The 16,212-nt window shown below is 36.1% G+C and overlaps 1 protein-coding gene across 1 annotated transcript; it reads left to right on the forward strand.

Annotated features, from left to right (window-relative positions):
* Nucleotides 1–125: 125 nt before the first annotated feature.
* LOC135234180 (cadherin-like protein 26) lies at nt 126–15,963 on the forward strand. The gene is made up of 17 exons (XM_064298505.1): nt 126–256; nt 4,505–4,627; nt 5,002–5,151; nt 5,443–5,587; nt 5,909–6,072; nt 7,196–7,327; nt 8,955–9,137; nt 9,560–9,879; nt 10,488–10,630; nt 10,992–11,216; nt 11,978–12,199; nt 12,911–13,032; nt 13,215–13,307; nt 13,457–13,549; nt 13,783–13,824; nt 14,002–14,088; nt 14,316–15,963. Exons 1-17 carry the CDS (start codon nt 179–181, stop codon nt 14,520–14,522), a joined length of 2,529 nt encoding a protein of 842 aa, XP_064154575.1. The 5' UTR covers nt 126–178; the 3' UTR covers nt 14,523–15,963.
* The last annotated feature ends 249 nt before the right edge of the window (nt 15,964–16,212 follow it).

The raw sequence follows: 16,212 nt of genomic DNA on the forward strand, positions 1-16,212 counted from the left end.
TTATTCTTCTTTCCTTGTTCGTGAATTGATGTATATCATTCCTAACAGCCGAAGCTTCTGCACCTAGTGTGATTACATCATGGGACTGCCTTCCTGCACATAAATAGTCAACCCCCCCTTTGCACTTCCCTGTGTGAAGCTGAGTAAGCGTGCTCACAAGACTCTTGACTGCTCTCTGATGTTTTGGATTACTTTTGGAAGAATGTCACTGGTCTACACCATGAAGGCCATCTTAATGATTCTTCTTGTCACTCTGGTAGGTATATTTATTGATGATTGTTAATTCTCAGGCTAATTATCCTGGAAAAAAGAAAATGCTTTTAGATATCACAATTCATTCAATGACCTCTCTCACTCTCTCTCTCTCTCTCTCTCTCTCTGTATATATATATATATATATACAGCATAGTTATAATGTAGTCATTTAATGTTTGTGTATACTGTACTATATGTGTATCTGTATCATTATAGGTATCCAGACTATGTAGATTGACAATGTCGCTTCACAAATCAATGAGGCAAAGCAACACAGTTGTAGAGTGCATGCTTATATTTTTGTACAATGGCTAAGACATCATTTTCTGAGTTTTATGTTTACAGAGTTTTTTTTTTTTTGATTAAATTATCATATTTGCATGCATGTGTCTTAGATCCATGCATTTAATGTTCATATGTAGTCACTGACTGCTAATCAGTTCCATCACCATACAGTATGCAAAGCATGTTGATAGTTCTACACAGAATGCTAGTTCTTATGTGGAGCTGACTCATTTCAGAACATGAAACCTCATACCAGGGTTGTTTGTTTTACTGGTTTGAGGACATAATGTGTGTGCCCCGCAGTGAAGCAAAAATAATGAACACCTAATGTTCTTTAGGGAGCAACAACCATGTTTTTAAGCCACACAGTAGTTGGGCAGGAGCATATAGCAAACCAACTCATGTTACAGCATAGGATTGTGATTCTACACAAAACACACAAAAGCAGGATTTGATTCTGGATCATCAATGTCAATGGCTGGGATTCAGTCAACATTTGTCTTTAACTTTGATTAACAATAAAAGCAAAAAATGAAGAATTTTATGAATTCAACAATCACCAAATTGCTGAAAAGAGTTGAAGAGAGAAAAGAGAGAAAGTGTAATGCTTACATTTATTCATAAGTCAGAGTTAAGGACAAACATTGATTGAATACAGGCCATAAGCTTTTATTGCATTGAAATTACAAAGCCAGTAGTTCTAACAGTCTAAATGTCTGAAACAATATTCAATCAATGTTTGTTAAATGAAATTAAAACCACTTGAATTATTGATTAATATTGTGACATTAAAAAGGCTTTTACCTGTGACAGGGAAGTTATAGGTAAAACATTTTTTTTCATGTCATCATTTTATTTAAATGACTAATTTGCATAAAAGTCAAATAAAACTAGGACCAGGAACGCATCTCACATGTATCATTGTGAGAAACCATTATTATTACTTCATTCCTATTCTCAAGAACATATTTTGACAAACATATCCGTTTACATACAGATTTGAAAGTTATGTATGTAAACGGATATGTAAACAAAATTGAGAGAATTGATAGTGAATTGAAAATGTACAAATTAGGTTTAAGGCAAAGGAGTTTTTTCAGTTGTTACCCCCTCACCCCCCACCCCCCACCCCCATACAAATACACCTTAGTTTTCATGTAATGTGTAATATATTGTCAAAATTATTTATGAACCCATAAACATAGCAATAAAACGAATTTTCAGGGATATTAATGCATCAGGAATGGAGGCTTTCTGGAAATAATCCAAATAATCTCAAATATCATTACATTGAAAGTGACCGTGGGAAATTGTAAAAAAAAAAAATTGTAATTGGGGTGTTTGGTAGGCTTATTTTTAAAAGGACTATTCACATTTAGTACTTCACTTTAAGTTAGTAATACAACAATGAAACCACCAGTCATCAGAAATCCAATGATTTGTTTTTTTGTCATTGCTATTACATTTCTTTCTTCCTCTTTTTATGGACTATTGAGTTGCTCTGAATCCAAAATATTTCTTTACTGGTTAATTTTCTGGGTAAATCAGGTTCAAGTTTGCCTAAGGTAAATTGGCTAATATATCAAACTGCCAAAAAAGAATTTAATATGCATGTATACTATTCTGGGGACATCCCTGTTTCACATGACAACCTTTTGGACTTTTTGCTTCTTCTCAGCCTCCAGTCTCTGTGGGAAAAATGGGGGGAAACAGTATTGATTGCCCTCTCAGTTCTTACAGATCTAAATGGATTTCCAAAAATATCTGTTAATAAAATGTTTTACCTGAACTTGGTAAAATGCGAGAAAAAAGTAAATCTTAAAGCTTGCGGGACACATGAAACCAAAATAATTTGACAAATTTAGCAATTTACCTGAGATTCATACATTAAGACAAACATTTGAGAATAAGTATACTCTACTTGGCTTTGACTGAATTTGGAAAAACAGCTTGTGACTTCACGCTTATCTCCCATTCCAGAAATGATTAAGGGGTTCTTTTATTTCATCTTGAAAGTCCTATCTATTAAGGCCAACATGGTGATGAAATCATTGTAGTATCTAAACTGGTCCTAGAAGGACTTTTTGGGGCTAATATTCTGTGTTAATTTATGCCAACTTACATAATTTGAATTGTCATTGGAATAATTACTTATATTAACTTTACCTTATTTTTAAAATATGCTACTCTCATTTTGTATACATAGACCTTAGTTTAATTGAAACAATAATAAAATCACTTGTAATTGAAACTTTTTAAAAAAAATTTTTTTAACATCATGCTTTCCTAAACATACAGATTTTCAGTGTGTCTGGCAATCTATGGTTCTTTATATCTAAAAGTAATGTTGAGTTTATTTGTATCACCCAGTCTATAGTTGGCTACCTAACTGGATAATACAGGGATGCACTCAAACGCACCCATGTGGGAAGGGGTTACACTCAGATTCAAATAAACACATAAGAACATATTTAAATCTGTGTTGCTTTTCCTTCACTGTGTTTTATGTGTTTATAAGCATCTGGGTACATATAATTTTTTTTAAACATTTTTTTCTGTTGTGTACAATAGATTGCATTGATGTGTGACTGTGCTAGGCGGGTGCTGCTACTGTGCTCAACAATACTTTTACAATAGGCAACAGGTTGTTCACACGTTTTTTCCTTCTATGAATAGCTTTGGCTTTTTTGAGGCCATCTTGTATTTCAGTACAACTCAGTACTTTATATAAACCAAGTACATCAAAAAAATAGTAAACAAACAAAAAACTAAAAAAAAAAAACTAAACAGATCAAATATATACAGATGTATTGCTACAAGTTATAAAAAATACAAATGAACTAGGCCTCAAATCCAAAATATTTTTTTCCAAATAATTATCATTTCAGAGGACTTCTGTTATCCAATTCACAGTTGCTTCTGATTTATGAAACAGTACCTGGGGCCATAATCTGGAGATTTTATAATTCAAACTAGCTCTTGCCTTAAGTGCACTGTAGTTTGCATGGGGGACACGTTGGCTTTATTATATATAGCCCTTCACGTACATAGAAGGCTGAGAAACTTTGACTTGCAACAGGCCTTTGCTGTTCAAGTTGGGGAGAAAATTGGGAAAAACCATTAAGAATGTTTTTCTCTATGTAAAGTATTTCCATTATATAGAAACTACAGTGTATGAGTCAGTTTATTTTAAAAAACTAAAGAAAATAGCCCATTCTATTAAAATATGGGAAGGACAATGGAGTTCCTTACAAAATCAGTACATTATACTGACAACAAATGAAATGGCAGTAAAAAACGCAATTGTCAGTTTAGCCCATGAATGAATAAATCAAGAAATGAAGTTTTGCTAAATATTTAGTCATTTGTCTGTTATTAAGATCTCCATGCACTAACCCCCTGCAGCTAATACAAAACACAACCCTGTGACTTACAGTCTATAGTCTTCCCAAGTATGTTCATGTCACACCCCTCCTCATCTTACTTTATTGGCTACCTGTCACAGCTCACGTCAAGTTTAAATAGTAGCCTACAGGACAGTGAATGGAACAGCTCCACCATACATCCAATCAGTTTTCAAGCCTTGCATCATGGCCAGTGCTCTCCATTCGACAATCCCAAAACAACTGGATATTCCCTTCGTGCATGGTCACTTCTCCCAAACCTGGGAGCCTATCTCTACTGGCTCCCCATTGGTGGAACTTCCCACATTTGTCAGAATAGCAGAATCATTATCTTCCAATGCAGATTGAAAACTCACTTTCGACTCTAATCTTAAATCCCTTCCTATCCCCATCCCCTACCACTTCCACCCTTTGTACAAATTCAGGTGACGGTTCTGTATGATTTTAAATTTATGAAATTCTTTATGGTTTCATGATATTCTTAGCTCTGGATGAGTGTATCTGCTAAATTAAAGTAATGCAAAGTTGAATGTTCATTTGTACATGGCCAATTCTACCAGCATGTGGACATTCTTGGAGCCATTTCCTCCAAGGAACATATCCGTGAGAAGAGAGCCTGGATTATAGACTCATTCATCATTGAGGAAGAACACCCTGGCCCTTTCCCATATGTGCTTGGGAATGTAAGTATAAAAACTGAACCACTGAAATCGAAATATTTGGAATTTTGACTGTGTAGGACAGAGGCGTCTAAAACTCCAGTCTTGGAGGGCCTTGGAAACAAGGTGTACACAATCTTTAGCCAATCAGTGACGCAAATGAAATACAGGAACACAGCAGCCCTCCAGCTGTTGAGGTTGAGCTTCCTGCTGTAGAACATTCATGACAAAATTGTTCGTTATGAAAAGTATGTTTATTGAAATGCATAGCAATTATATGTAAACTCAAAGCACTCATGGATTTTACACCTTAATGCAACAAATCAAAGGCACAAACACATGCAGGTATAACAATCCCTTTCTTGACCACATTTTCCTTTTTACATACTGTATCACAGGTAAAGGTTGAGCGGGATTACCAAGTAGGATTTTCACTACATGGAAAGGGGGTGGATGAGGAACCTAAGGGCATCCTTTCCATTGACAAAGAGACTGGAGTGATTTATGTTAATGGAAAGGTTGACTATGAGCAGCACCAGAAACTCAAGGTAAGCCAAATCTAAATTGTGTTATAACATTGTCTAAGAAAGTTATTTCTTCAAAATATATGGTGTGTATATAAATAGGTTTTGTTTGCTACATAGAAAACTAAACTGTTATATGACATAAGAAATCAATACTCTGTGTGTGTGTGTGTGTGTGTGTGTGTGTGTGTATAAAATGTATATATTTGCATGTCTCCTGTTAAATCAATAAATTTAACATTATGGTTTCACAACTACAAAGACTTAAACAAGTCTGGGCTAAAAAGAATAAGTGAGAGGTTGTATGTTTTACAGCTCATTTTTGAAGCCAAAAATATGTCCAACATGGTGGTAGACACTGTGCTTGGTGTTGAAGTAACCATAAGTGATATAAATGACCACGCTCCAGAATTCCAAATGGAGTTATATAAAACTTCACTTGAAGAATCTACTTCACAAGGTAATAATGGTCAATTTCTTTTTATTTTTTTTATTTTTTTAGGGTTGCCCATTTGCAAAAAAAAAACAAAAAAAAAACTGTGGTTAGACTTGTCACTAAGTATATATTACTTTGGCCTTTGTGAAGCATTTAGAATAGCTTCTTTATCACAACATAATCATCTTCATGGGTCATTCATGTGTTATAGGTATGCCATATATGTCCATGTGAAAAAACAGTGTGCTGACATAGTATACTATTTAAAATAGTATACTTCATGTAGTAAACTATTTTATATTTTAGATTGTTTTAAAAACCATTTGCCTTCATTTCTACCAACAGGACAACATGTCATTGTAGTGCTTGCCACAGATAAGGATGCAAGAAACAGTCCAAATTCGACCTTTGATTACAATATTGTCTCTGTGGACCCCCAAACACCTAATGTAGAGTTCTATATTAAAACAAATGGAGCAATCTCATTCAAAGGATGTTTGGACTATGAGGTGAGGACTTTCTGCTGATATAATCTTGTATGACAAACATAATGTGTTGAATGACTTATTATTAATATTAGTTTTACCGTTCTCCAAATAAAATGTATAAAAATATTGGGAAATGTACATCAGTAAATGGCAGCTGTGCTGTTTTAAATCCAGACCATTAGATGGTCCTATAATCATTATATCATTTTTATAACAACATTTAATGTAAAACCACCAACAAAGAATCGTGTGTTATAAGTGTACTAAATGTACCACTTCCATAAAATCACCATTTACTTGTAAGACCAAATCAGGCTGTGGTCAGGATAAGTACCCCCACCCCCAACAGTTTTTTTTTTCCACACAAATGCAAATATTAACATTTCATCTTTCAATCTGATGTGGTATTGGTTAAGACTTGGCCTCAAATTCATTCCCTAACAACAGTAAATTACACCTTTGGCATAAATTCCTTGCAATGAAAAATATTGTGAAGCTGTCAAGTTATAGAAAAATGAAATGATATATTAGCCCTAAAGCCATAACAACACCCATAAATTTTCATACAGTACTGCTACTGTAGAAGAGGCAGTCTGGATACATTTTCTGAATAGGCAGATTATGAATAATAACAATAATTATACAGCCAGAGTAAAAATATCAGATACTGAAATTCCAGAGGAAAAGAAAAAGCACAGCAACATACATCTTGTCATTAATATGACAGTAGCTTTAACTTTGTGCCTGCAAAACCGAGGCGAGCATTGTAGATGGGCGAAATGCCTGTTGATGTTGCTTTTGTTTGCTTTGGGCCAACCAGTGACTTGTTAGTGACACGTACATGCCTGGCTCTCACTGCAGTGTTTACAAATGGTTAGAAAGTGAGCATGAATTTGTTTAGACTTCAAACGAATGCTTTCAAACACAATGCACAGGAAGGTACAGTGAGGCATTCTGCTAATCTTAGTTTATAATTTGTCTATATCTAAAAAAAAAATTATTTTGTTTGAGGGGAATATCAGACAATACAGCAATGGCATATTAACAAAAATAATGAATAAACAAACTTTCATTTATTAAAGTAATGTAAATGACTAGTACTGACACTAAATTGAGATGGACTGGATCTGTGATTTAAATTCAGAAAGCAACAAAATACACTATCCTGGTGGAAGCCAAGGACCGTGGTGAGGTGATACGACTTTCAAGCACTTGCACTGTCTTGGTTGACATCATAGACAAAAATAACCACCTTCCCACTGTCATTGGTCGCACAGTAAGTAAACTTTTCTATGGTATAAACATTATAAGATTCATTTTTAAAATGCTTCAATCATTTTTAGAGGATATCATCAGGAGCATATACATTTCTTTCCATACATTTTTCATTTGGTTACATTTTCTACATGTATTGGAAATTACTGCTTTTGTGCCTAGAAGGTATTGCCTGCCTGAGAATTTTTTGTTAGTCAGCTTACTAAGTCAACAAATTTGAAGTTGATATATATTAGATTGTGGAAAAAATATGCACTGCATTAGAAACTGAACTCTCCCCATGTTTACCCAAAGCCATATTTCAGGAGCAGGGGCCACGTGAAGTAAAGAATTTAGCCTATAAAATGCTGAAGTGTAGCCTTCGGTTCTTTCTCATGGTGTAACATACCTACACATTGTGCAATGCAAAGGAAATGTTTTCTTTTTTGGAAATGAGCTGAACCTGGGAAATTAATGGCTATTATAATGCGTCTGTGAATATAGTCGTTTTTCTCACTGCTACACTGGTTTTAACTAAATTTGCATTTGCAAATATGACTGTGGTAGAGACCATGTTGCTCTCTAAGTGAAAACCGGTCATAAAACTGCCAGCTTTAAGCTGTTTTGTCGTTTTTTTATGTATCACAACACCATTACAATTCACACTCAAAGATAAGCACTTAGAGTGTCTTAGTGGTTATGTAGAGTTCTATCCAGCTGTGGAATATGGTCTGTGGCATTGCTTTGATATATTTTTGTGTCATGTTAAAAAAATTATAGAAATACCATATTATTGTGGTGAGAATCATAGGCAGGTAACAAAAATCAAACATATACACTGCAAAAATTACTTTGTAATCAAACAATTCACACATGGTTAAAGTGCACATCCTCAGCTTTTATTGAAAATATTTTTTTTTACATTTTCTTTTCATCATTACAGCATTTTTGTAATACATAGTCCCCCATTTCAGGTCACCGTAATATGGGACATATTAATGTCATGTAAATGAAGCAGTTATATTTAGTACTTAATTGTATATCCTTTGCATGTAATAATGCTTGTAATGTGTGGCCCAACAACTTCAACTGGTGCTGAGTATCTTCTCTGGTGATGCTCTGCCAGGCCTGCACTGCAACCATGTTCAGCTCCTAAAATTGTGGAGTACAGAGCAAAATCAAGAAAAAACATGCCCATTGCATATTAGTCCCAAATGTTATGGAGCTCACGTACATATACACAGCTTCTCAAGTCTCACAGTCTCACATATCTGGTTTAATTAGATAGCATGACATCACATTCAGCTGTATAGTATAACAGATATGTTGTTCTCTTTGGATAATTAAAAAATGCTTTTTTGTTTGTCATGTCATACACAGCTCCTCATTATTTTTCTGTAGTGCACTTTGAGATTATATTTTCAAGGGAGCTAATAAAATGTTAATAAAATAAATATGTCAATATCTCAAAATAAAAAAAAGTCAAAATGGTAGTAAATCTCCAAAACAGACCATTTCTACCCACTGAGTATTCCCTTTTCTGCTGTAGTAATTGCTCTGTCCCCCCAAATTGATGATGAAGGGATTGCAGATGCAATTCAGTGACTGCATGATATTTGCCAGGGTGCTATGATGATTCTGTGTTTCAGGGAACAGGCAGAGTGCAGGAGGGGAAATCCGGGCAGGAAGTTCTCCGATTACAAGCAGAAGATAGGGATGCAGAAAATACCCCGGCCTGGAGAGTAAAATACAGAATAAATGGAGACAACAGAAACTACTTTAAGATAGAAACGGACCCAGAGACAAATGAGGGAGTCTTAAGTGTGCAAAAGGTAACTAAATGGTGAATTTCTTCATTCCCTAAGTTCCTAATGTTCTTCTTCAAAAGAAGTGTAATCATATATTTAAACAATGCCATCAAACAACTTTTTCATGCAAACGTATTCATGAAAAACAATTGCTCACCATGTCAGCTATACAATAGAAGAAGAGGCACGTGAATAAACTAGATCGCTCACACTGCACCTTATAGAGCCATCTCACTTTCACTCCTTCTCGATCAAAAGGTTAGCTGTAGTCCACCAGTAAAGCGTGTTGATTCACGCAAGACTGTGTAGAAGAGTTACTCCTTCTTGGTGCATGTATGTGTTATGGGTGGCTGCGCATAGAGCCGCCATGTAGTGTTGCCAATGCGCTATGCAGTGCACGTTGACCATGCTTGCCTCCTCTCAGCCTGTTGTTGGTGTGACCTCAGCCCCTAGATTTCGAAGAGGGCCCAGAGAGGAACCTGTTCATCAGCCTGGAGAACGAGGACCCATACTTCTCCTGTGTGGTGAAAAGAAAGACCAAGACGGAGCTCTGGCAGGTGGTCACTGCTGACGGAACAAGTGGCACAGGCCTGATCCCTGAGCCTGTCACAGAGAAAGTCATCATCGTTGTGGAGGACATAAACGACCCGCCTGTGTTCACGCATAAGGTGAAGAGTGTCATGGTGGAGGAGGACGTGCCGGTTGGACAACTGCTAGAGCAATTCACTGCTGTGGACATGGATCTCAGTTTCAACAATGAATTTGAGTAAGGCTGAATATTAACGGCTTTTATTTTGAATTCCATAGTGATGTATTTGTATGTAAATTAAAAATATATATTTAGGGCTGTATGAATGAACATATTAATTGATTGGTGCAACTAATCAACTAATACCTTAGTTTGTGACTAATTTATGTCAAAATGAATGGGTCTTTTTAATGCTAAGTGTTAACATTGTAAATATGTAACACAGTCACTGTTATCCAGAGAAAAGGAAGTAGCATAAACAGCTCTAGGTTTCAAGTAAACTGCACTGAGATTATCAGAAGGAAAACCACTTAGTATCTCATTTTCACCAAATACCTGTAGCATTTCTAACTTTTTATACATATTGCTTATTCTTTCTGGTGACCTAGTATATCTGCAGTCATACACATAGGTTTAGGGGAAGATAGGGAGACATTGCAGCCCCACTATTTTCATATGGATTCATTTCTAGACTAGCTAGTACGCTTGTTTGACTACGCAAGATTAGGTGGTCCAGCAAAGTGTCTCCCCAAAAGTTGAAATGAAACCTACACCAGCGATGAACCTTGTACAGTAGGTGCAAGAAACTTACACTTTGCTTGTTTTCACCCTCTTCTCTCAAATAGATACAGTAAAGGTGATGACCCAGATAACTGGGTGACTGTGGACCCTAAAACTGGTCAGATATCAACGGCAAAGCTCCTGGACAGAGAATCACCCTATGTGGTGAACAATACTTACACTGTAACCTTGTATGCAATTTCTCATGGTAAGAACCAGTTAAATAGGCAAACTACCTACAACATTTATTGCCATTAATTTTGCATTGGATATTACTTTTACGAGTCCCATTTCCTAAATAGTTAAATGTATGATTATTACAATGATTTGGTGGGATTTTTTTCCTACTTGAGCAGTGTCTATTCCCAAACCAAGCTTCTGACATATTTGTATACTAAAACACACTAACAGACCTCCATTACAATAGGGGAATTTTCAGTTTAGATCTAGCTTTCTTTGAAGTGGGAGGTACAGTATTCACTCCCATGTGAATGGAGCAGGAGCAGAGAAGGCCTTCTTGGTCTGCACTAGCCTGCATTGACATAACTGCTTTTCTCACTTGACGACAGGTGAGACCCCTATGACCGCGACCGCAACACTCACCATCCACGTGGAGGACAAAAATGACAACCTGCCCCATTTGCTGTCTGAAATGCTAGACATGTGCATGTCAGACGGGCCCACATTTGCTAGTCTTACTGCCATTGACTCGGACGAACCCCCCTACAGCGGACCGTTCCGTTTTGAGCTACTGGGGGACGTCAAGAACAAATGGCACCTGGACCCAAATTATGGTAAAGGAAACTAGCTCTCTGTCTAGACTTTGTTGCTGTTACAATGGTCTTGTGGTTTGAGGTATGTTGGACTGGCAAAAGGCCACTGATTTAACCACCTTTAACCACTACCTTTGACATTCCGTGGTCAGTGTTCCCATAACCTCTGGGAATCCCTGGAGAATGTTAATAATAAGTCATGGAAAATTTATGGAGAGGAATCCATTAGTCCTTGAAATACCATCCTTGAAAAGCAATGGCAAATGTGTCAAAAATATAGTTTTACATTGTAATCTTGCAGTGATAGGAATATGCCTGCTAATTCAATAATTTATTAATTCTCTGAATTTTAGTGGCTAGCTCTTGCTGCTTGGTATAATCAGCCTGCATTTGTAATAACTATTGCCAAGGGCATGGCCAAGTGAATCTGAGCAGACACAAAATATTTTAAGTAAGGTCTGATTCTCAATGTGTCCCATAACTTCCAATACTTATATATATCAAAATATATTTTCAACTTAACTTGTGAACTGCAGTAAAAACCCATAATTCTTACCTGTGTCCTTAAATAACATTGCAAAGTTGCCAAATGGTGACTGGGAACATTGAATGGTAAAAAGTAATTCATAGAAAATTTCATCAAGAATAGGTATATGATAATTGCATCTCCTTCTCTTCAAAAACAGCTTTGAATGAAGACCTTTTCCTAAAAAAGAGCTGTATTTGTTGCATTACATTGTTATACTGTTTTGTTTTGAAATGTTATGTCTCCTTGTTTACAGGAACCACTATAAACCTTGTGAAGGCCAATACGGTTTATGCTGGAGAACATAAACTGATGCTGAAGATTTATGACACGCAAGGAGCGTTCTTCATACAAAACCTCGCTGTTACTGTGTGTGAATGCTCTGTCGTGCCAAACTGCCAGGTCCGCAGTGCCACCAGCACCCAACTGGGCGGGAGTGCCGTCGGAATAATGATCTGTGCATTGCTGTTGCTAATGGGTAGGAGACTAGCTAGTATTACAAACATTCTTATCTTAATTTCATAATAGACTGCACACACGCATGATCCGAAGGCCTATTAACCTGTGGATCTGTGTCCTGACTCACTTTAGTTGTTAAATATCCTGTAGCTTTCCTTGCAGAATAAAGGCATTCTCAAGTGTTCTGGCCGAAACCCTAATCTGGCTCTCTCAGTATAGCTAATCAGGCATCATTTTAATTCTTTGAATGAATCAACAGCTACCCACCAAAAGCTATATAACAGTAACTCACAGTGTTCATAACTTTAAATTAGCCTCTAAGAAACAAAACATTTACCAGACCCTTAAGGCAAGCTACTTGGGGGAGGAACTCATATTGCGCTGCTGTAAAAGAGCATGTGCACTCAGTCAACCTATCCTGTATACATAAACATTATTATTATTATTAATAATAATAATAATAATAATAATAATAATAATAATAACATTTTGTGTAAGTCTGAATTTCCAGACACTCACCTTGTACATTATAAAAATGTCTGCCATTGCCATCTAGTGGTCAAAAACATAAACAAATCCTAAATCTTAAGACACAGGTACCTTCAGTATTTGACTCCTATGAAATATTATAATGCTGCTGAAACTTATTTTATTGTATGAAAGATATAATATACCTCAGCCATACCTTTAGCAGAAAGAAGTACATGTATGAACATTTTTTTCCTTTAAGGTTTAGTGTTCTTGGTCTTCCTAATATCCTGCCGAAGTAAAAAATCAGCCATCCAGATTGACCAAGGCTCTGGAGAGTATTTGATTCCATCCAATATTGAGACACCAGGGACTGACTGTAAGGTAACTATGTGACAATGGGTTAATCAGTGTATTTACACTGCATGTACATTCTCTGTACGTGTTCTACTATATTTAGCTGAATAATTGAGTTGAGGGTCAACTAACTTTAAAGGACCCATATGGGCACATTATTGAATCTATTTGGATAATTTTGTTTCAATTTTTGTCATCCATTTACACAGATTCCTTCAACATTACTCCAAGTAGATAAAGAAAAAATGGAGTCAAATCATATTCTAAGCTTGGAAACTGAACCAGTCCAGATGGCTCAGCAGGTAGGAGAGCGCTGTCAATTCGCAGTTATAGAAGAATGCCCTCCATTTGTCTTTCTATTCTGTAAAAAATATTTTTAAATGAGTGAGATGAGTTATATGTACACTGAAGGTCTTAATTACTTCTGAGGAATGTACCAACATTTTCACAGACCATGCTACAATCAAGTTTTCAAGGCCTGTCAAGTTTTTCGCAAAGTGCCAGGCCAACCCAACAGTTCCAACGTGGAAGTTTTATGTATAGGGTAAGAGAATACACCTAAACTATTCGACATGATATGATTTTCGGATATCACAGAGTCTGTGTTGGACAATGAAATTATGATGAGACCTGGATTCAATTAACTTTCCAATCATTGATATGCAAACTTTTAAGAAGGAAAAATTACACTTGGTATTTACATACACCTATTGAATTCTGGGTGGAAATTAAGGATACATGAATCCAATGTCTGACTGTTTGCTATTTGTTTTCTAGAGCTTGCCAATGCAGTCACAGAGCAGAAGCAGCCAGTATCAGGTAAATGGCACCAATTAAAAACCACACTTTCTTTAACAATATCAACTACTACTGAAAGTAATTTATAAGCATAATTATGTAGATCAGATACTGACAAGTGAAGTACATATATGCTTATGTCCTTTTTTAATATCTCTACTTTTAACATATTCATGAATGTGTATTTTTATTACACAGGGATCAACCTTCCAAAGATCATATTCAATATCCAGAGGAGATAGTCTCCTCATGCAAAATGAAGCCCTGAACTCTTTGCTTGGACAGGTATAAAAACATTTGTTTATCCATCCTATACAAAAAAAATGTTTTTTTTTTTTTTTTTTACTCATTTCTCAACTATTCCTGCACAATGCAATTCTTGACATTTCATTCTGCGTACTGTACCCAGCCTGGCCACAACTTGGTGGTCCTGTAGTCTTTAAAACAAAATACAAAACATTAAAAGTTTGATCTGCTTCTTTTTCTCATTGTGTTTAAATCCATTTCTGCAGAGGATATTTTCAATCCAAACACCCGGTCAGGAGCTGTTCCATTATGAGCCTCGCGTCTACACCTATGAGGAGGATTTAGTGACTGACCCCCAGCTGGATGCCATTTCTATCCCTGAAAGCGAATTTGCCCCAGACAAGCTCCTGGAGTTAGGACCCCAGTTTAATTACCTGGCCACTATCTGCAACTCCACCCCACCAGCACATTAGGATGGTTTCACTGCAAGAGAAACACATGGATCAATTACAGGCAGCTTAGAGGATCTGATGAGACTGCCGCTAAGGAATGGCAATTATGTATGCCAGAAAACAAGGGTCATACGTTCCACAAGGTTTCAGAAGCAGAACTATTGTCTCCTGTTCTCATGCTGCCATTTGAAGAAGAAAAAGTCTCCAGAATTGAGATCTGTACCGACAAATAATGTAGTGCATTTCTAAGTTTGTGCTCTAGTAGAGGACGCTGGGTGATATGTGACACAGCCCACCTTGTGTAGGATGTCTGGGATTTGGCATGCAGTGTCATACAGTGCTGAGGTCTCTTCCATTTCAATGCAGTCAATTCAGGAAAAAAATCAGAAATTCAACTCATAAATTTTAAAATCTCCATGGAAAATTTGGGAATTTTTAAACTAATGAATTTCAATTCAATTCCCAAATTGCCTGAACTGAAATGAAATTTATGCCAAGAAGGAGGTGAAATGGTACTTGCCATTTATAATGAGTATACAAAACGATCAAATGGGGTTTATGGATCCTTGAAAGCATATTGGTTGATCATGCAGCACTATATTGCACATGCATTGTAGTGTGTTACCATATAGGGCAGCAGTGTTGCATAATGGTTTGGGGACTGAGCTTGTAAATTTTAGGTTGTGCATTTGGTTCACAGTTAAGGCACTGCAGTTGTACCCTTGTAAATATCTGACAGTTGAAATGTACTACATAAAAATAATGTAAGTTGCTCTGTATAACAGCATCTCCTAAATGCCTAAAATGTAAATACCATTCTGTCGTAGTGGTTCAGCACAATACCTGTGATTCTGTCAATAGCAGAAGAGTAGTTTGATATAGCATATGTAAGGCACTGTTTGGGCTGTACTGAATTTGGATAATGTATATACATAGTGGGAGTGGGTTCCTGTTCTTACATTTTTAATAAAAGCCTGAAGAAAATCTGTACTCAAATTTCGGAAACATATTGTTGCACATTTTGAGTATTTCGTTGATGTTTGTAGCAGAAATGTTATTTAATTATGAGTTAACAGCTGTTTCAGAATGGGGTTTGTGAAAGGCTTATATAGAAACTGATTATAATACTTGACCTGTTTTTATTTTAAAAATATGTTGTGAATTTTCATTATCCAATAACATATTGTATCCATGCACAAGGCAACAAAACATTTTATAGACATACTATAGACATATATTATATACTTATGTTACAATATTTGGATTTGAAATCTGTTCAAATCCAGACATTATTCTATCCCTGAGGGAAACTGATTTTGAAGTTTTGGAGTTGCTTTTTTCCCCCTTGTTCCACGCATGCCCTGAAATGTGGGGCTATGGATAAAAAGTACTGTCATTTCTACATGATGAAACAAAAATGTATAAAAATACTCTTTAATAAAAACCGAGAATGTGCACTTTACCCACATATGCATTGTTTGATTTCTAGTATAAAATTTTGAGGTACTGAGCCATATCAATAAAACAAGTCTTTGTCCCAAACATTATGGTGCTCACTGTATACAAAAGTATTGAGACAGTGATACAATTTTTGTTGTTTTGGATTTGTACCCCAGCACATTGGATTATTAATAAAATGATGAATATGAGGTAAAAGCACAGACTCAATTGGAGGGTATTTACATCCATATTGGATGATCCACGCATGATC

Source organism: Anguilla rostrata, chromosome 11, assembly GCF_018555375.3.
Source record: "Anguilla rostrata isolate EN2019 chromosome 11, ASM1855537v3, whole genome shotgun sequence".
Taxonomy (NCBI): domain Eukaryota; kingdom Metazoa; phylum Chordata; class Actinopteri; order Anguilliformes; family Anguillidae; genus Anguilla; species Anguilla rostrata.

Bases quoted from the DNA above. Each gene is read 5' to 3' on its own strand.
- LOC135234180 (XM_064298505.1), top strand. From the start codon at position 179: ATGTTTTGGATTACTTTTGGAAGAATGTCACTGGTCTACACCATGAAG. The intron at 7,328-8,954 runs GTAAGTAAACTT...TCTGTGTTTCAG, and splicing joins CCACTGTCATTGGTCGCACA to GGAACAGGCAGAGTGCAGGA. The intron at 12,200-12,910 runs GTAGGAGACTAG...TTTTCCTTTAAG, and splicing joins TGCATTGCTGTTGCTAATGG to GTTTAGTGTTCTTGGTCTTC.